The sequence below is a fragment of the Phycodurus eques genome, chromosome 4 (assembly GCF_024500275.1).
Source record: "Phycodurus eques isolate BA_2022a chromosome 4, UOR_Pequ_1.1, whole genome shotgun sequence".
In the NCBI taxonomy this organism is placed as follows: Eukaryota; Metazoa; Chordata; class Actinopteri; order Syngnathiformes; family Syngnathidae; genus Phycodurus; species Phycodurus eques.
Genome location: NC_084528.1, coordinates 32,474,801 through 32,500,953, shown reverse-complemented (window position 1 = coordinate 32,500,953; position 26,153 = coordinate 32,474,801). Strand labels below are relative to the sequence as shown.

Here is a 26,153-nt window from a genome sequence, read left to right as displayed (position 1 = left end):
TTGGTGGCGTCTTCCCTGCGTGCGTGTACGTGCGCGCGAGTGGCACCGTGCGTGGAACGTGGCCGTTCACGAGCCGATGACGCGTCCAAACATTTCGTCCGCGGACGTTGCGGTGCGAGCCCAAGGTAACGATTGCGCCGAGAAAAGCAGCAGAATTGCGAGTTTACGGCGAAGTTGTCGTCTTTCTTCTTTTTGGCTCGACTTGCACTTCACGACGCCTTCAGCCGAGCTAGCGTGTGTTACGATTCGTAAGGAAAATTCACCTTGTTCTTTTTTTGAATTCAGTTTTGTTAGCTGCCTTTTCTAAGGCGTCTTGAAACTAACTACCCCTAGTTAGGGTAGGAGCTCCCTTGAGCTGGTGTTAGCTCCCATTTGGTTTGACAAAGTTTTTTTTTTGTGCTCACATTAGCCGCTACTAGCTGCACACGGTTAGTGGAAAAGCTGATTTAAGGGTATATAAGGCAGATTTTATTATTTTTTACTAGCGTTAGCTCCCTGTAGCCGTTGCTAACTGTCTGTGGTTGGTGTATTAGCCGAATTAGCTGGTGGTAGCTCCCATTAGGTTTTAGAAGACGTTTTTTGGCTCGCATTAGACGCTACTGACTGGCCGCGATTAGAGGAAAAGCTGTTTTAAGGGTATATAAGGCAGTTTTATTTTTATTTTTTTACCAGCATTAGCTCCCTTTAGCCATTGCTAACTGTCTGTGCTTGGTATATTAGCCGAATTTAGCTGGTGTTAGCTCCCATTAGGTTTTACAAGACGTTTTTTGTTGTTTTTTTTCGCTAGCATTAGACTCTACTAACTGGCCACGATTAGAGGAAAAGCTTTTGTTAAGGGTATATACGGCAGATTTGGTTTTATTTTTTACTAGCGTTAGCTCCCTTTAGCCATTGCTAACTGTCTGTGGTTGGTGCATTAGCCGAATTTAGCTCGAGTTAGCTCCCTTTCGCTACTGCCAAGTTGTGTGGTTGGTGTATTAGCAGCCTGGAGCTAGTGTTTGCGCCCTTTACTGTCGTTAGTAGATTGGCTGCTAATGAAATCAAGAGTGCGCCCGTGTATGATTTATTGATTCCCTTTGTGGAAGCTTTAGTTTCGTCGTGCGTGTGTCTCAGGCTCAATTTGTCGGTAATTGTGTCAAATTTCAAAGATTGATTGATTCACAAGAGACGACCATTATCTGACAGATCTTTTAACGAAGATCTCAGTGATGTATCAATTTCCAGAGACGTATTAAGAAAGTGCTGACTCTTTAAAACCGGCGAAATTGCAGCAATCTCTGGTCTTAATACAAAGTGTCAAGAGTTTTGGTGTGACCTTTTTTTGTTGTTGTTGAATCCGAGTTTCAGACTTTCTTAATCTTTATCCCATCTTCAAAAGGTTATTGTTGGAAAGCTTTCTAAACACAGAAACATAATAATGATAATATAATAATGATGTATTTAAGAAGTGATCACAGAAAGCCCCCGGGCCCATGTTTGCTTTTATGGATTTGAAAGATGATCCTACGAACCCAGATGTTTTTGAACAATAAATTCAGGAAATGTTGCCCGAGATTTGTAACGGGTGTACTTGGCCGATAGGGAAATTTCAAAGTCGTGGGTAAAACTGGGACACGTGCTCTACGTCATCAGTCGCGCTGTATAGTGGTAAGGTGAATAACGAAAAAGCAGTGAAACACGGAACACAGCTGTTCCAGCACCTCTAAGATAAGTTTCGCTTCAGAAGTGTGTATGTAGCTCGTTGAGCGATCACTTCCGACCGTCAGCCGGCGATAGATACACGCGTACGTACCGAAATCAAGAGGAACACAAGCGTGTGCTTGAGTACGATTTGTCTCACAAGCTTCCCTTTGTGGAAGCTTTAGTTTCACCTCAAGTGTTTGGCAAGGTACGTTCATAACTTTCGGCTAAGTTTAGCGTCAATGTTACAGTAAAATAAAACATTCAAACGTGACCAAGTACTTTAATTGGCTCATGCAAACGTGATGTGCTGTCGTTAGTCAAAACGGATGCAAATGACCATTTCCCGTTGTTGATGACTTAAAATTTTGACTGCTCTTCCTTTTGTCCAGAGTGGAGAGGATGGAAGAAATCAACGTGGAAGAAAAGCTTGCTGAATTGCTGGCTGCAGGTAATGGCTGAATCACTCCCCATCTGCCTCAACGGCTCCCGTGGCAGGCTGCGCATCCTCAGCAGCTGCGGGAAATGCAAACTCTGCTCGGCCTTTTTCGGGGTGGAGTTGATGTTGGCCTGCCAACCGCACTCAGTGTTTCGACAGACTGTCATTTTTGTCAATTCTTGTCACGTTGCTAATTTTAGTGAGGAGGGAATGATGAACGATTGCTAACACAGCAATCGTACAAAGGGATTTTAGGGAACCACAGAGGGATTTATTGTGGACCTTTTAGTGCACTACTAAGTGGTTTTGTGTGTCTGTGCGTGTGTCTTCCCGCAGGCGACTCGGTCTCGGTCACGATGGCGGCACATCCCAAGCGGCGGCACCACTGCACGCTTTGCGAGCGGGACTTCTCGTGCCCATCGCGTCTGTCCGACCACATGGCGGCGCACTTTGGCGAGAAGCCGCACGCCTGCCCCGTGTGCGGCAAGCGCTTCAGCAAGAAGATCAACGTGAAGGTGCACCAGCGCGTACACACGGGCGAGAAGCCGTACGCGTGCCAGGACTGCGGCGCCTGCTACGCCCAGCTAGGATGCCTGCGCCGCCACCGCCTGCGCCACGCCCCGCAGAAGCAGCACGTGTGCGAAGAGTGCGGCCGCGCCTTCCTGCAGCGACGCTACCTGCTGCAGGTTTGGAACTTGCATACACGAATGACAAAAGGTTCGGGATACAGTGAACCCCCGCATAGTCGGGGTTTGGCATTCACGCCACTTTCGCTGTTTTTGTTATTTTTTTTAAAGGGGGACCTGTCCTCTGTTATTCGCTGTTACCTTAGATTTTGTTAAGTTTAAGTCATTGATGGTATTTTTCATCTGCGCGTGATGTCCTGTTTTGTTGGCTGTCCTTGAATGCATCTCGTGCACAGGCCAAAGTGAAAGTATATTTCCGCTTCTTAGCCCGTGCAGTTAGTTTGCTTGTATTCCCTAAAATCTATTGTGTACAAATGCCAAAAGATGAGTTGGACCTGTGTGTCTATTTTTGTTATTTAGACTAGTTTGCTTGCTAATAATATTGGTGACCCTCAAGTTAGCCATTTGTTTGTGTTGAATAATTTAACTACTAAATACAGTAGTTTAATGTAACGTGGGTTCGTGATTGTATACATGGTAGATCATGGGTCACCGACATTGGTACCCAGTGAGCTGCATCTAAAAAAAAAAAAAAAAAAAAAAAATGTTGGTTGCGATTTTCAGAATGACACTTGTTGTTTAGACTTATACACAATACACTATTTAAGAATAGTATAGTTCAAATGTCAGTGTTGTAGCACATGAACAAAGCCAAAGCATTTGAGACAAGCAAGTGGGGAAAAGACAATAAGATGACATACCCTCAAATAATTTCAGCAAACTTATTTCAGAAGTGTGTCTTAAACTAGTAGCACTTCACAATCAGTACCTAAAACGTAACTCTCACTTTGGAAAAAGTTTGGTGACCCCTGTGCTAGATGCATTGTGTTGATACTTTATGATCCTACCCGTTTTAAGTGCTTGGCCAACATCTCGTTTCCTCTCTACACAATTACAAGCAATTTTTAGGGTGGGGTGTCAATTATTTGCAGCAGGGCCCGGTCCCTGTACCCCACGAATAGGAGTGGTTCACTGTATTGGGCTTTTGGGTAAAATTTCAGGATCAAGCTAAGGTGAAAAAGGATAATTCTATTTATTTTTATTTTGTGAGTAGGGAGTATGAAATGACTGATTCTGAACACAGCCGCTAATCACTACAAAGGGATTTTTTTTATCATAATATTATAGTTGACTCAGGGGCTGAAACAGTTAATTGAATAATGGCTAATGTAACCAACAGTGTAATGAAATAAATGACTGTGTTGGTAATCATTGACTCATTCCCTACTTCCTAATCACTATATAAGACTTTTATGTAGTAGACTAGAAGAGATCGGACTCGCCGTGTATAAATCCCCATTTGCTAGTCATATTGACAGTAACTAATGACTAGCGAATCGCAATCGAATCGTTAACGTTTTGTACTCTCCTGAAATAAAGACATTGTCCAGCAAATGAAAAATCCAATTTGATGATTTCAAAACGATATGTAGCCCCCTGGTTACCTCCTGGCAGCTTCTTTGGGGGGATGCAGATTTTGTCACAGCACCAGAAAGAGGGTACGCTGACGCATTTTGCAACTGCCAAAAAGAAGTTGCCAAAACACTTCTTTTTTGTTTAATATGGCTTACTTTAACCAGGATTCCTCGCTGTATCTTGGCCGTGGTTTGTTTTGCCCAGTCTCTGTGCCAGTAAAATGCAATACTCCACGCTGGCTGAGAACGTTAGCTGCGAGCTATGCAGTAAGTCGAAAAAGATTGTAAAAGCATCTATCCATCCATTTTCCAAACCGCTTCTCCTCATTAGGCTGACTGGGCGAGAGGCGGGGTACACCCTGACCTGAACTGATTGCAAGTACATGGAAACAAACAACCGTTCGCACATTCGGGCAATTTAGTCTTCAATGAACCTAGCACGCATGTATTTGGGATGTGGGAGGAAACCGGAGTACCTGGAGAAAAGCCACGCAGGCACGGGAAGAACATGCAAACTCCTGGTCGTAAAACAAAGGAATGAAATGCGGCGCGGCAGCATCTTGTCATAGTATGTTATTCAGTCATTTTCATTCAAATCCGTAAATGCAGACTTAGCGTTTTTTTTTTACACTCGTCAGTGAGCTCAAATTAGCCCCGATTCGTTTATAGCACCATATACTATATATTGTTCATTCTAGGCCTGAAACTATTAATCAAAAAACATCTAATATAGCCAAAGGAGTACAAATAACAGACTATGTTGGAAGTCATTGACTCATTACCTACTCCCTAACCACGATATCGGGATATTGACTTTGCTGTGTGGCTCACCTGTTTACATTTTGCTGTTCAGCACCTGGATGGAGAAACGTGCAAAAAGTACTGTAACATTCAACAGTCGGACAAAAATGTAGTTGACCTGTAAAGGTTAAAGTGCATCTTAGGTTCATCCTGAAACTTTATCCCAAAGCCCAACCTGAAGTGTTTTGAATGGTGCATTTGCAAACACATCTAATAATCAGATTAAGGTGACAGTTTTTATTTCTTTTTCCCTGGCCGCAGCACCAGCGTGTGCACACGGGCGAGCGTCCGTACGCCTGCGCGCTGTGCCCCAAGCGCTTCGCCTCCACGGCGGGCCGCTCAGAGCACCAGCGCACGCACTCGGGCGACGCCTACACCTGCGCGGTGTGCCGCAAAGTGTTCACCACGCCGTCCGCCTTCCGCGACCACGCCACGCTGCACACGGGCCGCAAGCCGCACCCGTGCACCGTGTGCGACAAGAGCTTTAACCGGCCGGGCCTGCTCCAGAAGCATCTGCAGAAACATCTGGAAGACGCCATGGTAGGTCGCTACCGTGGCGGTGGTGATGTAGTGGGGCGTTAGTCATACGCAAACACGCGTAGACGCCGTATTGAGCGCTGAATTGTACGTCAATGCCTTATTGGATGTGGAAAAGTGGTTGAGGAGATGCGTCAGCCTCAATTTTCTTCCATTTCATACTCATGGTCACATTTCATGGGATTAGATTGGAATAGAAAAATGGGTTTCAACCAATTCAAGAAGGGAGATTTACAAATGGGCAAAATAAAAAACATGTATAGGGTTAAAAATGAAATGGCAGAATCAAATCTTATGAGAGGAAGCCCTCCCACGATAGAATCTTTTTAAACAATTTTATTCATTGACAACTGAGCAAACTGAATACTTCATAATAGGTTTTAGACAGGATGTGCATTTCGGATAGTACATAAAAATTGAAATTGAGTCAGATACATGACATTTCAATATTTACATGAAACTGTTACAGTATGAGTAATGTGGATCAGGATAGATATTTTTGTAGGAGGGAGTTTGTTCAATTTTAGATTTGAAAATTGGACGATTTAATATTCTTAAATTGCGGTGTTAGTTCTTTCCACAATGTGGTTCCTTGAATTGGAGTACAGTGTGATTTTAGTGCTCTGACACGCGTTTGTTGGAGTTGGTTGAGTTGTGGTAGGGCTGCCAAGATCAGCCGAGTAGTCCCGGTTACGTTCAAAATCGTCGACACTGAATTTAATAGTCAGTCTTTTTTTTTTTTTTTTAAGCTTTGTTTTTCTCTCACAAGTTCCCGCATACTTCTGCAGCTTGCTTGTTGTCTGCCTTCTGGCTGTGACGCACGTGCGGCGTAGCGGGCATCCGGGAAGAACTACGGCTAACCGTCGTTAGCAACGGAGGCCGAAAGTTTGAGCGTTTCACCAAAACCCTGAAGAGGAATGCAATGCAAAACCTGAAAGAGACAAAACACTTGCCATGAAAGGCAGCACAATAGTGATACACGAGCATCCAAAAAGGAACGTGGCCGATTCAATTTCTGACAAAGAGGAACGGTCATCTCTCTAAGCTATTTGACTAGTTCGATGTGTTTAATGTAACATAATAACCACAGACATGAATAGGTCATAGACACACTTTAGCAAGGCCATCTTCGCGACGTGCCTCTGTGGCGGCGGCCACATTGGGTCGGGCAACGTTCCCATCAAAGGCATGCACGTACATTGGAAATAAATCAACTTGCTCAACCGGCTGTCCTGAGGTTGACTCTTTTTATTTATTTTTTTGACATTATTGACACAGTATTGATATCATCCCAGTAACTGTTACATATATTGCTAGCTTTAAACCAAAAAATATATAGGCTGGTTTCTAAACATAAGGACAAACATTTCAAATCATCAGATATGTGCGCGTGTTGTATTTGGTTTCCCAAGTATGTACATGAGAGGCATTTAAGTTTGTGCACTTTGCAGTTTACAAGGCAGATATGCCACATCCAATATGGCTTACACACTGCCATATTGCCGCATTTGTCCAACGCGCTCAGTGACGAGTGTTTGCATGCGTATCTCTGGCTTCACCCATTTAATGTCACTAATGGTGACATCACGTTGTCACATGTCGACAGGATGACGAGCAGGACGGCGAGGAAGAGGAGCGTTCACAGGACGGCTCTTCGCCAGGTGAGACGCACCACCGTGCTAACGCTATTAGCTTAATGCTAACTTGGCCTGCCTGAGGAGCCTCACTCGCGTGTGTACTACAGTAGCTTGAGATGACATTCTGATAACCAAAATCATCAAAATTATTGCTATTATCACCATTACTAAAAGAAATGTACCGGAAACAAGCAAAAAAAATATTTATTTTATTATTTATTTTAAATACAACAGCTACTTCAGAAACCCTGTGTACTTTTTGGCATTTGACAAGTTCCACCATAATGACCAACATTAAAATACAGTATTGTTGTAAAAATAAAAAAGAAGATACATATTCAATTCCCTAAAAGAATTTCTTCCATTATTCTAAGTAGAGGTGCAACAATTAATTGACAACTGTTTACCAAATGCATCAGCAACTATTTTGTAGGGGTGTAACGATTCGTTTTAACAACAGTAACATGTAAAGTTGGAACATTTGAGTGATGCGTTCACATTGCACTAGAGGGAGCCTGCGTACCGCACGTTGAGAATCAGTGCCCTAAACCCGTTTGGTTGGCATCTGCAGCGGAGCCTTCGTCCCGCATGAAGAAGAAGAGCAAGAAGAAGAAGGTAGTCCACAAGTGCGAGCTGTGCGGGCGCATCTTCTCCAGGCCGTACAAGCTGAAGGAGCACCTGGAGGTTCACGCCGCCACGCGGCTGCACGGCTGCTCCGTGTGCGGCAAAAGCTTCGCCAACGCCACCAACCTGAAGGCCCACGAGAAGATCCACACGGCGGAGCGGCCGCATCGCTGCCACGTCTGCGCCAAGTGCTTCCTCAGGCCCTACGAGCTGCGCAAGCACGTCAAGACGCACGAGCGACAGAGCCTCCTGGACCTGCCCGCCATACCCGCGCCCGCTACGCCAACGACATCGCTTCCTGCCCACGATGCCAACATGGTAGACAGAGACACGCCACCTCGGGTGGAGAAACAGGTGGGGGTAAGTCGTGTGTGTGTCGACCGCTGAAAGTTCGCTAAAAATCTTAGCGTGATTTTGAGCTAGCCGCACAGCTCAAGTGATGATGTCATCCTCAAAAGGAGGAGGAGCTTCCCAAAAAGGAACCGCCCCCTGGTCACCATGCCAACAAGGACAGCAGGGGGGAGCAGGAGGAGGGGGGCAAGGTGGGGAGCGCGGACGAAGCTGTGAACGGTCTCATCAACTCTGACGGCGAAGAAGAGGATTGGAAGCCCACGCTCATACGTACGTACGCACGATGGGCGGGCGGGCGGGCGCCACCAAGAACCTCTTTATCTTCATGTTTGTCCCACGTGGATTTTTGGGGGATGCAGATTCCCAAATATTCCCCTAACAGATTGATCGGCCGATGAAAATAACTTTCTTTTTGCTCCCTCGATAGAACGGACTAATAGGGCCGGGGGCCTCGTCCAATATAGCCGATTGGCCGTTACATTGAAGCGCTTTTTTTTTTTTTTTTTTTTTTGAGGCCATATGCACCCTTGGTACTGTACAGGACAAAATTGTTTTGTAGATATTTTTGTGGTGTACTAAAACACCCAGTACAGTGCAAAATTATTGTACGTATATTAAAAAAAAGTTTCCCATTTTATCCAAACTTCCCACGGCGGCGTACTTGGTCATAGTGACATTGTTGACGTACAGTACTCGTCGTAGGTGAGTGTCTTTCATGAGTTGCGAAGACTTTGTCGGCTACCTAGTTCCAAATCTATTTCCAAAGGCGAACAACTTGACAAAGAAAAACTGTTACTGTACGAAAAATAGCATGTTTCATACTCCAGAGACTTTTTTTGTATTCCTCGGAGTTAACGCCGCAGCCATGACGCTCTTTCTCTCTCTCTCCCGATGTACAATAGGCAATAGTCAGATGGCCGCCACGTCAATGCCCCACATTCAACATGGCCGCCACGTTGGCACGGTGCGATCTAGTCATATTGTATATCTGTAACCTGGAAATACAGCAGTCCCATTTTCTGCCTACGTTGCGCCACAGCGCCAGTAAACAACAGCGGCCAATTCTGGAACTGACAGACTTTGTCGAGGGCATTTAATTGATAAATGGAAAGTATTTTTGATCACATTGATCGGTCCAGGCAGTCTGTTTTATACAATATCCATTATATTGGTGTCCTTTTTATGGAGGTTTCGCTGTACTTTTAAACTTCATTTAGGTTTTGTTCAACAGAGAAAAATTTGCAGATTTTTTTTTTTTGTTTAAATGTCTTCCTCTTTGTCTTATGTTGAAATGTGTTTAAAAAAATAATAATCAGAAATGTGTTTAAAAAAATAATAATAAGCAATAAAACAAGCGATTAGAAACTGGTTAATATCAGCCGATTAATTCGGTACTAATCTTCATCACGCTTGTTCTCTTTATCTTATTTCCAGAATCGGACGGCACGACGTCAGCGTCTACGGACAAGCGCGGTTTCGTGTGCCCGGTGTGCGGGCGCGACTGCTTCAAGGCGTCGGCGCTGCAGAAGCACCTGCGCATCCACTCGGGCGAGCGCCCGTTCCAGTGCGGCACCTGCAAGAAGACCTTCACGCAGCGGGTGCACCTGAAGGAGCACCGGCGGATCCACACGGGCGAGAAGCCCTACGCGTGCCCGCTGTGCCCCAAGACCTTCACCTTCTCCAGCGCCCTGCGCCGCCACCAGCGGCTGCACGGCGACGCGCGCCCCTTCGCCTGCCGCGTGTGCGCCAAGACCTTCAAGCAGGCGGCGTCGCTCAAGAGCCACATGCTGGTGCACTCGGACGTGCGCCACCACTGCCCCGTGTGCCACAAGGGCTTCAGCCGCCCGCTGGAGCTCAGCTACCACGTGGACGTGCACGACGCCAGCCGCCCCTATTTCTGCCACCTGTGCCGCAAGAACCTGAGCGGGGCGCGCGCCTTCCGCAAGCACGTCAGGAGGCACCAGGCGCGAGAGGGCGCCGCGCCAGAGGGCGTTGCCACGACAACCGGGACTGACGCCGCCGATGCCGCGACTGAGGACGACGCGAACGACGTCGCCGCGAGTGAGGAGACGCGCCGACGGGACGGCGGGGGCGAGTGACGCGCCCATCTCATCTTTAAACGCAAACGTCAACGTTTCCTTTCTTCAATAAAATGAATCAGCACAGCGACGTTTGAGTTTTTGATTTTGGACGGGAATGTAAAACGTCGTCTTCGTCGTCGCTAGCTCCGACTGGAAACCCGACCCCTGAAACCAAATTTGAACCAAGTGTCAAACTGTGACTTGACCCCAAAAACGGTCTCGAAGCCCTACCCTGGCTTGAAACCCGACCTTGAAACCTACACTTAACCGCCGATGGAAACTCTCATTTGAATCCCTTACTCTATTTGCAAGCCCTAATTCGAAACCAAAACTCCTGATTGAAACACACATTTGGAATTCTATACCCGTTTAAAACCCTACCTTGAAACTTTACTGCTGTTTGAAACCGTAACCATGGCTTGAAGCTGTAATTTGAAACCCTAACCCCCGATTCAAATCCCCCGTCTTGAAGCCACATTTTAAAACCCTAACCTTAGCCCTAATTTGAAACCTTGACCTGTGTTTGAAACCCTAACCCAAGCTCGAAACTGCAATTTGAGAAAATAACCGCGCTTGCAATCCCTGATGTTGCTTGAAACCCTACCTTGAAACTTGAACTTGAATCACTAACCCTGGTTTTTGAAACCCAAACTCGAAATCTTTAACATGGCCTTGAAGCCGTGTCTTCAAACCCTAACCCTCGTTTGAATCACTAACCCTGCCTTGAAGTTTTACTTAATTTCGCCTTAATTTGACACAATCATGTGACACTGTTTAAAAATCCCTGTCCTGTCTTGAAACCTGACCTCGAAGGCCTAATTTGAACCCTTAACCCTTGTCTGAAACCCCGAATCCAGGCCTTAAAACCTCATTTGAAACCCTACCCTACATTTCTGTGTGAATGTGTTTGCGCGTGTGGAGCCCTCGGCGTCCACCGGGGGGCGCCGCGGGACGCTTTGTCCTCGTGTGGGCGGGGCCACGGGCCGTTCAAATCGGCGGCGTGCGCGCACAGGCGGCAGTCGAACGGACCGGACCGCGGCATGGAGGGCGCGTTCGCGCAGCACAACGCCAGCGGAACACACGACTGGACCCGGGTACGGCGGTGGGCGGGGCTTGAGAAGAACGAAAGAGGAGAAAATATGAAGCTGAAAGGAAAAGTTGAAGCGAGGGGCCGGTTCTGATCCGGTTTTGTCTGTGCGCAGGTTGGGAGCGCGCTGCCGTGGATCCACGTCATCGCCGCGCTCGTCAGGTGACTTTCCGATTGGTTCCGACGATTTAGCGATTACGACACACGCAAGCAGGGTTGCAACTCATGATTCATTTCATCATCGAGTCATCTGTTGATTCATTTTTCAATTCATCGATGCATCGGATGAAAAAAGAAGTTGTATCATTTCGATCCCTTCATTCAAAATCAGGATATTGTTCCAAATTGATGACGAGCCCGTCACATCGGTCAGAAAATCGGCAAAAAATGTTGCTCATAGCAGATGTTTGCAAATGTCTTATTTCGAAGACCAAATCAATACACGGCAATCATCAGTCTTCTTTCACGGAGGACGACAGAAAGTGGAAAAGATTTACGGTGGAGAGGCTGAAATGACAACCATTTGAACAACGAGCTCTCTAAACGATTCTTCAATGTTTCAAAAAGTTGTCGCTTGATTTGATAATCGAGGAGTCGTCGATGAAGTGAGCCTCCGCTGTCATTGCAGCGCTCTGGGCTCCGCTTCCGTCATCACCCGTGTGACGTCACAGCGTGTGGGCGGGGCCACGTCCGAGGTAAGCGTCCGGGTCGGAGCGGTGAGCCGCCGCCGCCGTGACCTGTGCGGTGTCGTTGCAGGTGCGAGCGCTCTTCCTGCTGGCCGCATCCGACCTGCTGCTCGCCCTCTGCGGACTGCTCGGGGGCGCGATGCTCGTGCGCCGCGCCGGCGCCCTCGCCTGGTACCGCCTGCACGCCGCGCGACAGGTCCAAACAGCGCGCCGTCGTGTGTGTTTCCTAGACAAGCAGCACGCCTGAGCCAAATGTTTTTGTTGAGTATCTGCCACACGAATTGTCACATTGTTGTCCGCCTGACGTGCGCGTGCGTGCGCGTGTGTCAGGTCGTGTGTATCGCGTCCTTCTTCTACACGCTCAACTACGTGTGGAACGTGTACGCTCGGCTGCGTCTCAACCTTTGGTGCGTCCCTCACCCGCTTTCTGCGCAGGTAACCACACATGCCACCTATCGCGCACACACACACACACACACACATTCAAAGAAATCATATGCGATTTTGCTCTGACGATTTCCAAGTACGCGATGCCAAGTGGCAAGATGACCGCACTGCTTTCTGGGTGAGTTTGAGCTCCTTAGCACGCTAGCGTGTTAGCGTGTGACGTGACGATCTCCCCTCGGTGCGACGCTCAGCGTGGCTCCGCCTCTCCTGATGGCGCCCGTCTTCATCGGAGGAAGCGTCGGCGGCTGCGTCGCCGACTGCGGCGCCCCCTACAGGTGAGGAGGAGGAGGCGCGTGGGGCCCGTCCTCACGTGCGGCTAACGCGCTTCTCCTGTCGCGTACGCGCACGTGCGATCGCAGATGTCTGCTGACGCCCGTCGGCGCGCCTCCTGTCGCCGCCGGGCGACCGATCGCGGCCTGCCGGCCGTTGCGCATCTACGGCGGCGCCGTCTTCCTCGCCGCCTTCTTGCTCACGCTCGTCGGCATGTTGGTGAGTCACGTATCCCGTATTGTCACGCGTCACGGCGTGCGACGTCGTGCCTGACGTGACACACGCTAACGTCTCGTGTGATGCTGCAACGCGGGTGTCGAACTCATTTTTGCCGCGGGGCGCATTGTTCCCCTCGGAGGGCCGCGACGACTGTGAAACCGTTGAAATGTTTCATCACCTCATGACAGAAATACATATATACAACAAATTGATGGGTAACTTGTTTTGAAATCAGAAGTCAAGGATAACTGTTTGTTCAACTGTTGTTCAAGTTACTGTAAAAGGGGCCCGGTTACAAAAACAAATGCTTGCAACATCTCGACGTTATTATTTGTTACATATGACGATTTTTAAATTTTGGCACGGATTTTAGCAAGAATCATGGAAGTCGACACAAATGATTAGCTTCGGCGGGCCACAGAGAACGATGCGGTGGGCCAGATGTGGCCCCCGTGCCTTGAGTTTGACACCGGTGCTCGAACATGTCATCTGACACGCTAAAGCATGCGTGCTAACTCCTAGCCGTGCTAATGCCGCCCCAGGCGCTCACGGGAAAGTGTCGTCGGACTTACCGGCGCGTGGTGACGGCTCACGGTTACCTTGGCAACCGGCAGCGGGCGTCCTTCCGGGCGCTGGACTTGCGGATGCTGGCGCACTCGCTTGTCTTCGCCGTCTGCTGGGCACCAAGTTCGTCTTCTTTTATTCTTTGGATTTGATGTATGAGGGTCACTTTCATATAGTTTGGTTCATAACGGTAAAGACACTTGAACAACAAAAATGTTGCTTGTAATTTAGTAACGTTTTTTTTGATGTCACCTCGGTTTTCTGTGGGTAAACTCTTCCCATCGGGTTACGGAAAGATTGGAATTTGAGTTCATACATTTGCGAGCCTGGAGAAGTATCAAATCAAATGGAAACTATTTTATGGGGAAAAAAAGAAGTTGTACCCGCTGTATTTTCTCAAACCCCAAATTACAAATATCGACAAACAATATAGATTGAGCCATGTTTTTTTTTTTTTTTAAAAGGCACTTCGGGGCGCACCTCCAATGTTTGTGTGAGAGCCCCCAATTTTGTACCATGGTCTTGGCGAAGACTTGATTCTGATTGGCTCAGAAAATTCCATCAGTGTACATTATCAGCGGACAACGTACTGTACGTTATGATTATGATGATTATCAGCCGTCGATGTGCACCCTTCCAACGTCTCAAGTCGTCGCCGTCCAAAAATCTTTCCGTCCGTTGTTCCAAATGAACGCGCAAACGTGGCGAGCTCGCACAGTCCGATTTTCTGAGACGTAAACGTCAACGTGACGTATTCTGAGGACAGAAATGAGTGAATTTGGAATTTCATCACTTCATTAATTCGGAGGATTGAAATCAGGCGGCCGATGAGAAGGACGATCGGGAACAGACACAAATACGAAGTGTGAACACGTCGCCGTTGATGTTTGGAACGAGATCGGTCGAATGACAACAACGGCGGAGAGTACAAAAGCGTTGCCAGCGACCGCCGATGGACACGAGGCATGTGCAATTCACACAGGTAGGGTTGCAAAATGGGGTTACGATTTCAAAGTAGGGTTTCAAATCAGGTTTGTAAGACAGGGTTAGGGTTTCAAATTAGGGGTTCTAAACGGGGGTAGGGTTTCAAATTATGCTTTTAAGACAGGGTTAGGGTTTGTAAAGAGGGTTAGGGTTTGAAATTAGGGTTTCAAAACAAGTTTAGGGTATCAAAATTGGGCTTTATAAGAGGGTTAGGTTGAAACCCTAACCCTGAGTAGGGTTTCAAAGTAGCGTTTCAAAACCGGGCTAGGATTTCAAAATAAGGTTAGGGTTTCAAATTATTTGACATTTTTATATATTTTAAAATACGGTTAGGCGGCACGGCGGCGACCGGTTCGAGCGTCTGCCTCACAGTCCCGAGGACCGGGGTTCAATCCTCGGCCCCGCCTGCGTGGAGTTTGCATGTTCTGCCCGTGCCCGCGTGGCTTTTGTCCGGTTTCCTCCCGCATCCCAAAAACATGCATGGGAGGTTAATTGAAGACTCTAAATTGACCGTAGTTGTGACTGTGACTGCGAATGGTTATTTGTTTGCATGTGCCCTGCGATTGGCTGGCGACCGGTTCAGGGCGTACCCCGCCTCCTGCCCGATGATAGCTGGGACGGGCTCCGGCACGTCCGCGACCCGCGTGAGGAGAAGCGCGACAGAAAATGGATGGATGAAAATATGGTTAGGGTTTCAAAATGGGGTCAGGGTTTTAAAGTAGGCTTTAAAACAGGGGTAGGGTTTTAAATCAGGGTTGTAAGACAGGGTTAGGGCTTCAAAACGGGTTTAGGGTTTAAAAGTAGGGTCACAAAACAGGGTTGGGGTTTTGAAGTAGGGTTTCAAAATGGGGTTAGTGTTTCAACACGGTGGTAGGGTTTTGAATGAGAGTTTGAACAAATCCAACTCTGGGGAGGTGGCAGTTGTGAATGGTTCGCAAAAGTCGCCTTGTCGTGGTTATTTGGGATGAGCCACATGACCTCGCTCGAATCTTCTGGAAATGATTTGGCCACATTACGGAATCCGAAGAATTAGAATGGTTCGCATCCATTTACTCAAACGGTACAAAAGAGACATCTGGAAATTGGTTTCTGGAATTGTCCCATCTCAAATGTGGAGGAACCTCGTCCCACGCTTAAAGTCCTATTGTCCAAAAGATTTCAAATTTGAGTCAAGGCAACCCTTATTGACAGGGAAAACGGCGGCGGCGGCGGCGGCCCGACTGAAACACACTTCTCGCACAACGGTAAAAACAAACGAGCAAAACGGTCAAGACACAAACCGCTCGATACAAAGAGTGCGAGTTGTCGCCCCTCAAAGTCTGCGCGTGCAAGTGCACAAATGATCATGAAGGCCATCGCACTCTTGTCGGAATAACAAACTCATACGCGGTCATTCATATTTCCGAAATAACACCGTTTTGTTGCTATGGTGCCAATGCAAAATGGCCGCCTCACCCTGGCACTGCAGCCCACGGAACAACATCGCGAGTGGCGCTCGCGGTCAAGACGGCTCGAGTCACCTTTGCCAAACAAGGCGGGAAAACAACTCGGCATTGATTTGGGACATTTGGCCGTTCGAAGTCAGAAAAAGAATATTTTAGAATATGTTTTTTTTCTCAGAAACAATTAGGACCTTAGCAACTGCCAACAAATCCAATACAATTATCAGCAAATCGAATTGAAATTAAAGCGGTGACTTTACCGTTATTGATGAAATGATATCAAAAGAACGCCGAATATCTCCGCTGTGCTTCAGTTGTTTTCGTCATGACGTGATCGCACGTCGATTGCCAGTCAGTGATGATGTCATCTTGTCACGTCAGCGGCGTGCCTGGTGGCCGTGCGCGCGACGACGTCATCGACGGACGTCGGCGGCGCGTCCGTGGTCGTCTTGTACGTCGCGCAGGTGGGTTGCCTTCGCGCGACTTTTGGTGTGAGCGCTCGGGTCAAGGGTCACCTGTACGTACGTGCGCACGGCAGGCCGTCACGTCGGCGTCGCCGGGCGTCCTCCGCTTCGCCGCGCTGGCGTGCGCGCGCGGCCCACCGGGACGGATTCCGGCGCGGCGCGACGCCGACGCGCAGACGCCGCTGCTGCGAGCGCAGAAGACGAGCGCGAGGAGCTACCGAACTTGAGGACCGCGCCCCGCCCGTCCGACGACACCCGCGAGAACGAGGAAAGAGGCCGGCACGGCGACGAAAGGAAGTTTGCAAGCTCGCCATTCCTCTCTCGTGACAAATGAGACGTTTTCAGGCACGAATCCATTCCAACGAATCTTCCGCTTTCCGCAAGATTCGGCTCCGCTGCGCTCCAGTATGATCGCCGCTGTTACTGCGAGTGACAGGGGTGTGAAGACTTTCTCCAACCTAATCTTTTCATTTTACTCAACTCACTAAAACAATCTATCAGTGTAGCTGAAGCTATCCGAAGCAACAATCCATTGCTTTTTATACATTCTGTGGCGGGCCGCCAATGGCCCCCGGGTCGTCACTTGGACATCCGCTGCGGTGATTGTGTCGCTCATGTGTCACGTGACGAATAAAGTGAAAGTGCTTTGTCATTTCAAACACTGAATGCGTGTGGCTTTATGTGGAGCACACAAACTGACCTCGATTTGCTTGCGACGCGTTGAAAAAGGGCGCTGACCCGCACAACGCCCGGACGCGACCTCACTAGACTCCGCCCCCCTCCTGCCAGGACAACAAAGAACTTCCTGTTTATGTTGTCACGGCGACCCACGAATTAGTGCTAATGAGCCGGCCGCGCATACGTCACGTGCTGTCGCGAACAGTCGGGCCCTGTTACGCAATTGCCATCCCACAATAAAAGACTTGTGCGACGGACAATGGCGCGCATCTCCGTGGTAACCACGTCCACCGCTCGGCCAATCGGTGCCGTTGAATGAGCTTGTGGCGCCCTCCAGTGGCGCAGGTTGCACATGGCACATTTTCCAAAGCCTTTTCTGTCACATTCGCACTTCCTGCGCTTCGCATATATGACGATATTCATGATATATTACATGACTGGGACGAATTATTCCAACGGAGCATCAATTAAACAGTCAAAAATGAGTAATTTACTAAATAATAGATATTTAGTAATCATGTGACTGAATAATTCACAGTACATACTAACATCAAAATTGAATGGCTGCCATATCTACTCATAAATTGTGTCATACAAAAATCAAATCATTTATGAATAAGCAACAATTACTAATAGTAAACAAAAAATCAGTAATTTAATATTTATATATTAAATACTGGCAAATATTTAACCCAATAAAATAGTAAAAATATTCAACAATTAATCGCATCACTAAATAGAATAGTCACTCAATACTTAATTAAACTTTATATTCAAGACTTTATAAAATTAATTAATAAATATTAAACAAATATGTTTTAATAGTAAATAGAAATATTAAACAGAAGAAAACAGTACCAATATTTAATAAATAAATTATGATAAATAGAACATTTGGAATACTTACTGAAGAATATTTACCCACTAATTGTCAAAAAAAAAAAAAAAAAAAAAAATAGTAACTTTAAATTGTAAAAATATTGAACATTCCAAGTGAAATAACAAAATCATTGCATAACCATGATGCAATAATAGCAAAAATGAAATAAGAAATATTTGTGCAGCTGCAAACGAAAAGAGGAAGCAGACGTCTGGGCGGTCCGGCGGCTAAGCGTCGGCGGCGTCCCCGCCGGCGAAGCGGGCGGAGCTACTGGCGCTGACGCCGCCCACGACGGGAAGGTAGGAAAGGTGGAGGATCGGAAGCTGCACCGACAGACGCCGGCGCACGCTAAAAACAACAAAAAACAGCATACGTGCAAACGTCAATAACGACAGGAAGTTACGCTTCGCGGGAAGTGACGTGTCACAGGAAGTCTGCGTGCGTGCTTACAGCTCAGGAGAGTTGACGTCGCCGTCGGCGAGGTCATGTGACGTCGTGTCGCTACTTCCTGTCTGGTGCTGGACAAGCTCCGCCTCCCGCGCGACACAGAGCTGTGTGGTTAGCGTGTGTATTTGTGTGTCCAACTGCCAGATACACATACATACACACACACACACACACACAGGCCGGTCACTTCCTGTTTGTCGTCCACAATGCCAGCGGCCATCTTTGTTGCCTCACCTCAGCGCTTTGAAGTTTCAGCAGCCGATTGTGTTTCTCACGCGCCCCGCCCCCCGTAGCCGGTCGGCTGTCGGCGCCCGAGTCGACCGGCTGCGATCGGATGACAAAAATCAATCAAACGATTCATCGATCGACGGACCCGCCGAGCAATGCAAAACCGATCCCGAAACCTTGCGGCGATCGCTCACGTTGCGTAGGAAGGCGACGGCGAGGACGATGATGTCACAGGCGAGTACCAAAACGCCGACGACACAGAAGTCAAGCGAAGGGTTGCGTGACAGCAGAGGAGGCGCCGAAGCCACCGACACGCTCGCCCACAACGCACACGCCGGGCACACGCACGTGCCGCGACTTCCGTCAGGCAGCAACCACGACAGCAAACAGCCGACAACCTGAAAACAGACAACACAGTTCTACGTGTGTGTGTGCGTGCGTGTGTGCGTGTGCGCGCGCGTACCACGAGAGGCGCTTTGTATGCGCATAGGGCGGCGGTCCAGGCGTCCCCGTTGTTGCCGCCGCAGCAGTTTGGACGTCGTCCACGCGATGGCGTCCGGTTGGGCCGACTCGCTCTGAAAAAGAGGTTTCGACGGTTTGAGGCGCTCGACAGACGCCGGGCGAGCCGAGAAGCCCCGCCGCCGCCGCCGCCGCCTTTCCGGGGGGACTGACGTGTCGCGTCGCCGCCCGCCCGAGAACGTCCGGCGTCTGCCAGGCGCACAAAAGGAGCGCGTCTACCGAGGTCATGAGGATCGCCAGGCTGAAGGCAGACGGGACCTCGCCGCCGCCGGACGCACGACGCCACGTCTGGGCCAAGAGCGACGCCGACGCCAGAGTGTGAGACGCGCACAGCAGACACGCACGCAGCTGCAACCGCAAACACACAAATAAACAACAAACACAAAAACATTTTACAGAAACAAGAAAAACAACAAACACACGCAAACCGAATATCTGTTAATTATCGTCAAACGTTCAATACTGCATGTCAAACACGAGAAAGTCGTGAATATGTGCCGCATGCGTTCGGCGTGACCGAGCAGAGCGCGTCCGCCGTCTCTCGGGCCAGGAAGTCGTCGCCATCGGGGCCGGCGGCCACGACGGACGAGGCGGAGAGGAAGACGGCCATCGTCGTCGTCATCGGCGCGTCCCGGGACGCCGTCGTCGAGGCGGCCGAGCCGTCGCCGAGGCGACGCCGCTTCGCGGCCGCGCCGCAGAGGACGCCCAGCGAGACGGCGGCCGTTACCGTGGCGACCGCAGACAGGACGCCGTAGACGAGGCCGCCGACGCGGCGCCGCTCTCGGATGCCGCCGTCGGGCACCGAAGACGGACCTGCGCGACAAACGAGCCGTCAAGCGGGATTTACGACGGGACGGGCGCCCACCGATCGATCGAAACGCCCGTCACCTTTGAACTTCAGCAGACGCTCGGAGAGTCGCAGCTGATCGGTCGTCGTGTCCAACTCGCCCACCGTCACGCCGGCGGAACCTGACAGCCAACACGCAAGGTCGACGCGCACGTTTAGAGGTCACGTAGGTCAGCAGCGAACGAGTGGTTCAAAATTCTGATTCGCTCGCGATTTCGCTTGAAAAAAACAAATCCCGAATCAGAATCTTCACAATCGAATGAAATTGAATCAAAGTAACTGTTTTATTTTGCTTTTGTTTATTTCCGCCGCCATTTTGAATGACGACGCACGCGCATATGCGCGATCGCGCGGCTCACGCTCTCCCCCGGATTCCCGCATTTTACAGCACCGAAGCCGGCGCATAACCGACCGCGGCCGCCGCGTGGCGAGGGAGCCCGGCTCAAGTCAGCCGTTCGAAAGTAAAAAGAAGCGTTTTGGTGGCAGCTGCTTCTGGTGGGAAAAGCGGTTGCTAAAACGCGCCAGCCAAAATGCGTCGGAGATCACGTGAACACGCGTGGGCAACAATCACACCGCGTGTCACCGTGCATGTTAAACAATCGCATCAACCTACAATCGTACGTGTCAGCAATCACGTCAACACGCGCGGAAGAGATGTCAACATATGAACGCGTCGGAGGTCACGTGAACAATGTGAGCACGTTGAACAACCGCATCGACACGCGCACCTTGAGTCTGGAAGACGTGGACGGAGGAGCGTCGTCGGCCACGTCGGAAGGAAACGGGCCCCTGAGAACGAGACGTCGCGTCATCGCGGTCACGTGACACGACCTCCGACCCCGCCAGCGAGCTCCTCACCGTGACGCCTTGGAAGTGCGTGCGGGCCACGGCGTCCCTCAGGGCGCCGGTCGCTTCCTCCTCGCCGACGTCGGCGTTTCTGTGGAATTTACGGCGCCGCTCCAGCGCCTCCGTCAGGCGGCTCAGGGCGATGGCCGCCGCCCACGCGGCGTCGTAGGCGTACGCGGCGAGGGGGCTGGCCCGGAGCCCCGGGCGGAGCCGGACCTCCCGCAGGTAGGCCCGCTCGAAGTCTCGACGAGTCTGCCGGCACGCGACGGCGGCCGCGGTGAGGAGTCAAGACCAGAAACGTAAAGCTGAAATAACGCATCATGTGAAACGCCATAAATGGACTAACGGAAATTGGCGTAGATGTTGTGGTAATTAGGGCCTGGCCGATTCATATTAGCCCCCAAAAATCAGCAAAACATCTGCCGGGGATCACATTCAAACAAACACAAATCCTCGACAATGGATTTTTCTCTCGGTTGTCAAGATAAACAAATACTCAGGGACAAAGTATTGCAAAACAACATTTTTCTGCCTTTTGAAAATTCAATGTATAACACGCCGGCGCAGCAACGCATACAAACAGAGCGTCCGATAATACTCATATCGGCATTCATTCGCTCCGCGATGTTTTTGTTTGCTAAATTCGCAATCATCTTGGATCTTTTATTTTCACACTTCCTGTTGGGCGATCGTTTTATTTTGAAGGCTGATTGGACGGTCAATTGACAGCACGCATCAATTCACTTTTTCCACGTAAAATGGAGATTGACAAGTGACAAATACAACAGTTTCAAGATATTTAGCCCGCTTGAAAGTGGCAACAAGTGAAAGAATAAATAAAGTTTCTCGACATTTAGGTTTGGGATCGGATTTTTTAGTTATCGCGTCACGCCGGTATGAAGCTAAATGTTGTATCGACTGATGTTAGCCTTATTTGCTTATTTGTACGTTGTTTGTCTTGGAAGATTCAAAAGAAAACTTCAGATCGCTAGTAAAGCTTCCATCATTTCAACCCTCCTTGAGATTAGTTGGGGACCTTCACTGCCTCTCCTGGCTGTTAATTGCACCGCATGTCTTTTGCGAAGAGCTCAGTGCTGCCCCCCCCATGCTGCGGCACAGGGTGGTACTACACTGAAGCCTGGGACTCGAGATTTGGTCAGGTGGGATTTTATTGACATCGAATTAGGGCCCGACCGATCCGATTTGGATTTTTGTTAGGCTGATGCTGATTCCGATTTTGGCAGAATAATAACCAGATTAATAATGAATGAAACAACTTGTTTTTTGGTCCCTTAATGTTAACAACAATACAGGTAGGAATTACAGGCAGAACATTTGACTGTTTTACAATACTTTGTCCTTTCGTATTTGTTCAACTTTAACAGTGAGAAGAATTCTTAAAAATTGGTTGATTTTTGCAGACTTTTTTGTTCGTTTAAATAACATTATCTTTGTCTTATGTTGTAATGTGTTGAAATGCAATATATATATACATCCATCCATCCATTTTCTGAGCCGCTTCTCCGTGCCGGAGCCTATCCCAGTTGTGATCGGGCAGGAGGCGGGGCACACCCTGAACCTGGTTGCCAGCCAATCGCAGGGCACATGCAAACAAACAACCATTCGCACTCCCAGTCACACCTACGGGCAATTTCGAGTCTTCAATCAACCTCGCATGCATGTTTTTGGGATGTGGGAGGAAAGCGCAGTGCCCGGAGAAAAGCCACGCAGGCACGCGGAGAACATGCAAACTCCGCACAGGCGGGGCCGGGGATTGAACCCCGGTCCTCAGAACTGTGAGGCAGAGGCGCGAACTAGTCGTCCACCGTGCCGCGAAAAAAAAAAAATAATACACACACACACACACACACGCACATATATAAAATTGGCAAAAGAAAATGGCAATTTTTCCCGATTTGAAAAGGGCTATTATCGGCCAGTTAAATCAGCCAGCCGATTCCAATTCATCGGTCGGGCCCTACATCTTTTTGTATATTAAGAACTGCGTGTACTGAAAACCCCAAAAAGTGCGCGCTGGTGACCAACCCGTCCAGAAACTCCCGGCGTGTCAGAGTGGGCGACATGCGTGCTCAGGAGCCAGATGGCGCCGTCCGCCGCCGCCGTGACGTCACGGGACGCGCAGCCGGGAACCCGAACGCCGGACCTCCATGTCGGCTCCGCTCCCGCCACCATCCACCGATGGCGTGCGCCAAACATCTTCAGCCTGGAGGCCTGAACACGCCGGCGTCGGCCGTCAACACGCCGTCGTCATCGTGTCGGGAACGCGTGCTAAGAACGTTCAACTTACGCAGCAGAAAACTCGAGCGAGGGAATCTTCGTCGGCTCGTGTGAGGACGATGACGACGATGCGCACATCGAGTTGCTGTAGAATCATTTGTAACTTCGTTATGTAACACTGTCGACGTCACAGTAACTTCTTGCAACGTGTAGTAACGGTGATATACTGTGAAGCAGAGGCGTCAAAAGTAGTCCCGTTCATAACTCAAGCGGAAGCATAGCAATTCATATTTAAGAAGACTTGTGCACAAGTAGAAAGCAAAAGCCTGAAAGTAAAGCCCGTATACTACTATTAGCGCACTTTGAGAATCAGTGCGAGTTTCCAGAGTGACGGCGTCCCGACTTGTTCCCGTGTGAGCGCGTGTGTGTGAGTTGTAGCCCACAGCAGCAGCTCCTTGCGAATGCGCTCATTTGGGCCGTCTTTCCCGTTCGATAGCGTACGGCCGGTTTTGGTTTTTTTTTTTTTCTTTTCCAATTCGCCTGTTGCAACTTGAAAGTGCCAAAGTGAAGGTGGCACCGTGCACAGTGTGAGATAGCAGTTGAACTTTGACCTTCATCTCCACGAGGCCGCCGCAGTCGTGGTCCGGGAGCGTCGTCGTGGACACCAGCTGGACTCCGGCCGTCGTCATGTGATTCATCAAGTCCTTCGTCATCTAAGCCGAGGAGGAGGTCAAGGGGTCAAGAGGTCACAGGGCGCTTGAACATCACACTTGTTTTCATCTTTTGACTTTATATACAAGGACACATTTCCCATGCAACCGTTTGGACCCAAAACAGAATTTGTGCATTTGAATTCAAACTCGTCAAAGAATAAAATACTTCTTACTTTTTTCTGACAAGCGCTAATGCAGCCGCGTCCGCCGCTATTCTGACTCGGTGCGCATTGTCGCGTCTCCGTCTCTCATTCTCGTCTGGTAGATCTCCATAAAATGTTTTAAAAACAAAATAAAAAGGAGAAGGCGGCTTGCGTTTAGCCTCTAGCTCGCCGGTGAGCTGCGCCGATCACCCGGAAGCTGAAAAGGAGGCATCGCCGGAGAAGGCGACCGCGGCACATCGAAGGGGAGGAAGTCCATCCGACAAAGCGTGACGCTAGAGCCGCTAGCAGGCTAAGTAGCAGCAGGCTGGCCGGAAAGGCGGCAGCTCGGTCAGCTCCGCGAGGTTTTGCGGCACCGGCTGACTGTTTCTGAATATGTTCTACATGCTGGAAGAGCTGCAAAGACTGAAAACGACGTCGTTCTGAATCGCGGATGTGGCGTTCAACTGATTTTCACCATTTCAGTTTTTCGGATTTTTTTGGTGCGTGGCAAAAATGGCAGCCACCATCAGCGGAACGAAGTTTCACAATCGGTTTCCTGCCGCAGTTGCGACATAGAGTTAGCTAGCTAGCGATGGCAAAACCTCAAAAAAGAAACTTCCCCTTGGATAGTCTGCTGGCATAGACACTTTAGAGCGCCTCATTGTCAGCCACGAGCGCACGCATGTCACAGAAAGAAGTAGGATGAGCGAGGTAACATTTTTCTTTTTGACATGATAGCTAGCGTGCGGACAGACGCTTTGCGCCAGTTTTAGAGCGCCTCGTTGTGACGGCGTGGAAAAGCCCCGCGACTACCCGGTGGGATATATTCCAGCCACCGGAGGCTTTAAGCGGCTATATTTTGGCGGCTGAAATATGTAATTACGTGTTGGAATAAGAAAGAAGATGGACGGGGCGGAACTCATGTTGTCGGGTTGCAGAAGAGCCACTTGGTTAACGCGTTTGAGAGTGGAGAGAATGCCTCCCTCGCCTTGAATTTTCAAGCCTCCTTTCACGCACTTGGCCATTTTTTTGCAATGATTCCAATTTGGTGGGTCGTTAACAACACTCTTCTTTCTCTGTGCAGCGTCGCTTACCTCCGAGGCCGTCTCTCGCGCGACCAGTCCGACGCGCGTCCACCCGAAGCGCCGCAGCAGCCGCACGGCCGCCCGGTTGACGGCCCGACCCGACGGCGTCGCGTCGAACGCGTTCCCGTATCGCTTCCGGTCGGACAGCCAGGATGCCTCGGCGCCGTAAGACACCTGGACAGGAAGCGACACGGCGAGATGACGTCACGACTCCTGAACCGGGCGCGTCACGACTCCGGCGGGCGCATATGTGCAATTCCCTCAAGGACTCGAATGAACCTCAAATATCAAAACATGTTGGGTGCATTTGAGGACAGAGAGGGTCATTTTTTTAAATATTGACGAATGAAAAAGGGCCCCTTTTTTGTCCAGGGCAAAAGGGCAGGTGCTTGAGCACCGCTTCGGCTGTGTGTGTGTGTGCACGTGCCTGAACCATCCGGAGAGCCGGCAGAGCGCGCGCGAGCCGCGTCGCCACCGAAGGACACGCCCCTCCCAGCAGGAGCCGGTACCTCGGCCCCGCCCACATCGCGTCAAAGAGGGATCGGAGGGACGACGAAAGGTCGCACTGAAACGAACCACAGCACAGACGCCGCCGTGGCTGTCACGTGGTCGCGCTAACGATCGTGCGGGCAATGACGTCAGCGCCGCCTACCTGCGCGTGTATGACCTGCGCTCGTATTCGGTACCGTCCCAGGGGCGCCGTCGCTCGTCCGTCGAGGTCGTCGAGCGCCATGCGGACGGCCAGCGCCAGCGCCGGGCCGGAGCCCGCGCTGGCGTTGGCCCCCGCGCTGGCGTTGGCCCCGCCCCCTCCAGAACTTCCCGGAAGCATCCACAGGACGGGGACGGGCGGCGGCACCGAGCCCGCCGCAGCGCGCCACACGACGAGCAGGACCCCGAGGAGCGGCGGGACCCGAAGGAGCGCCATGACGACTGGAGCGCAGGATCAAAGGATCAGGATCAGGATCAGGATGAGGATCAGCGCAGTTGCCCCGGCAACGCCGCACAACGCCACCTGGACGTTCCCAAATCATTTGCTTAAGCAGCAAGTCGACCTGTTCCTTTATGAACCGTGAACGGTGGCGCTTCCGTCGTTTGTCGCTCGTGTACGTCGACGC

The 26,153-nt window shown here is 49.8% G+C and overlaps 3 protein-coding genes across 10 annotated transcripts; 2 read left to right on the top strand and 1 right to left on the bottom strand.

The window, feature by feature from the left end:
* Window positions 1–81: 81 nt before the first annotated feature.
* Window positions 82–10,404, top strand: LOC133401865 (zinc finger protein 420-like). The gene is made up of 8 exons (XM_061675355.1): window positions 82–125; window positions 2,073–2,131; window positions 2,456–2,805; window positions 5,283–5,561; window positions 7,165–7,219; window positions 7,767–8,179; window positions 8,278–8,440; window positions 9,605–10,404. The coding sequence occupies exons 2-8, from the start codon at window positions 2,083–2,085 to the stop codon at window positions 10,267–10,269; spliced, it is 1,974 nt and encodes a 657-aa protein (XP_061531339.1). The 5' UTR covers window positions 82–125; window positions 2,073–2,082; the 3' UTR covers window positions 10,270–10,404.
* Window positions 10,405–11,275: 871 nt separating this feature from the next.
* On the top strand, window positions 11,276–17,181 carry tmem116 (transmembrane protein 116). 5 transcript variants are annotated; one of them, XM_061675351.1, is made up of 11 exons: window positions 11,276–11,345; window positions 11,454–11,500; window positions 11,967–12,033; window positions 12,095–12,220; window positions 12,355–12,459; window positions 12,549–12,589; window positions 12,663–12,746; window positions 12,831–12,960; window positions 13,503–13,647; window positions 16,332–16,414; window positions 16,489–16,739. In XM_061675351.1, the coding sequence occupies exons 1-11, from the start codon at window positions 11,292–11,294 to the stop codon at window positions 16,639–16,641; spliced, it is 1,035 nt and encodes a 344-aa protein (XP_061531335.1). In that variant the 5' UTR covers window positions 11,276–11,291; the 3' UTR covers window positions 16,642–16,739. The 5 variants fall into 5 exon arrangements, with proteins under 5 accessions (XP_061531335.1, XP_061531332.1, XP_061531333.1 ...); XM_061675348.1 differs by lacking the exon at window positions 13,503–13,647 and having other exon boundaries at window positions 16,489–17,181; XM_061675349.1 differs by lacking the exon at window positions 13,503–13,647 and having other exon boundaries at window positions 11,967–12,220.
* Window positions 17,182–18,466: 1,285 nt separating this feature from the next.
* Window positions 18,467–26,132, bottom strand: LOC133401860 (gamma-aminobutyric acid type B receptor subunit 2-like). Of its 4 annotated transcripts, XM_061675342.1 has the most exons (14): window positions 25,691–26,132; window positions 25,466–25,603; window positions 25,048–25,212; window positions 23,709–23,810; window positions 23,168–23,242; window positions 22,906–23,091; window positions 20,872–21,111; window positions 20,742–20,802; window positions 20,055–20,135; window positions 19,684–19,979; window positions 19,111–19,514; window positions 18,842–19,045; window positions 18,654–18,743; window positions 18,467–18,556 (listed from the first exon to the last, which is right to left on the bottom strand). In XM_061675342.1, exons 1-13 carry the CDS (start codon window positions 25,961–25,963, stop codon window positions 18,671–18,673), a joined length of 2,298 nt encoding a protein of 765 aa, XP_061531326.1. In that variant the 5' UTR covers window positions 25,964–26,132; the 3' UTR covers window positions 18,467–18,556; window positions 18,654–18,670. The 4 variants fall into 4 exon arrangements, with proteins under 4 accessions (XP_061531326.1, XP_061531329.1, XP_061531328.1 ...); XM_061675343.1 differs by lacking the exons at window positions 18,467–18,556; window positions 18,654–18,743 and having other exon boundaries at window positions 18,918–19,045; window positions 19,111–19,222; window positions 19,320–19,514; XM_061675345.1 differs by lacking the exons at window positions 25,048–25,212; window positions 25,466–25,603; window positions 25,691–26,132 and adding an exon at window positions 23,984–25,036 and having other exon boundaries at window positions 23,168–23,323.
* Between the last annotated feature and the right edge of the window lie 21 nt (window positions 26,133–26,153).

Coding starts and splice junctions, on each gene's coding strand:
- tmem116 (XM_061675347.1), top strand. CDS start 11,292: ATGGAGGGCGCGTTCGCGCAGCACAACGCCAGCGGAACACACGACTGG. Junction 11,501..11,966: donor GTCATCGCCGCGCTCGTCAG/GTGACTTTCCGA, acceptor CTGTCATTGCAG/CGCTCTGGGCTCCGCTTCCG. Junction 12,460..12,548: donor CTCACCCGCTTTCTGCGCAG/GTAACCACACAT, acceptor ACGATTTCCAAG/TACGCGATGCCAAGTGGCAA.
- LOC133401860 (XM_061675342.1), bottom strand. CDS start 25,963: ATGGCGCTCCTTCGGGTCCCGCCGCTCCTCGGGGTCCTGCTCGTCGTG. Junction 25,213..25,465: donor CGGCTCTCCGGATGGTTCAG/GCACGTGCACAC, acceptor CTTCCTGTCCAG/GTGTCTTACGGCGCCGAGGC. Junction 23,811..25,047: donor CGCGAGAGACGGCCTCGGAG/GTAAGCGACGCT, acceptor TCCTCGGCTTAG/ATGACGAAGGACTTGATGAA.
- LOC133401865 (XM_061675355.1), top strand. CDS start 2,083: ATGGAAGAAATCAACGTGGAAGAAAAGCTTGCTGAATTGCTGGCTGCA. Junction 2,806..5,282: donor AGCGACGCTACCTGCTGCAG/GTTTGGAACTTG, acceptor CCCTGGCCGCAG/CACCAGCGTGTGCACACGGG. Junction 5,562..7,164: donor AACATCTGGAAGACGCCATG/GTAGGTCGCTAC, acceptor ACATGTCGACAG/GATGACGAGCAGGACGGCGA.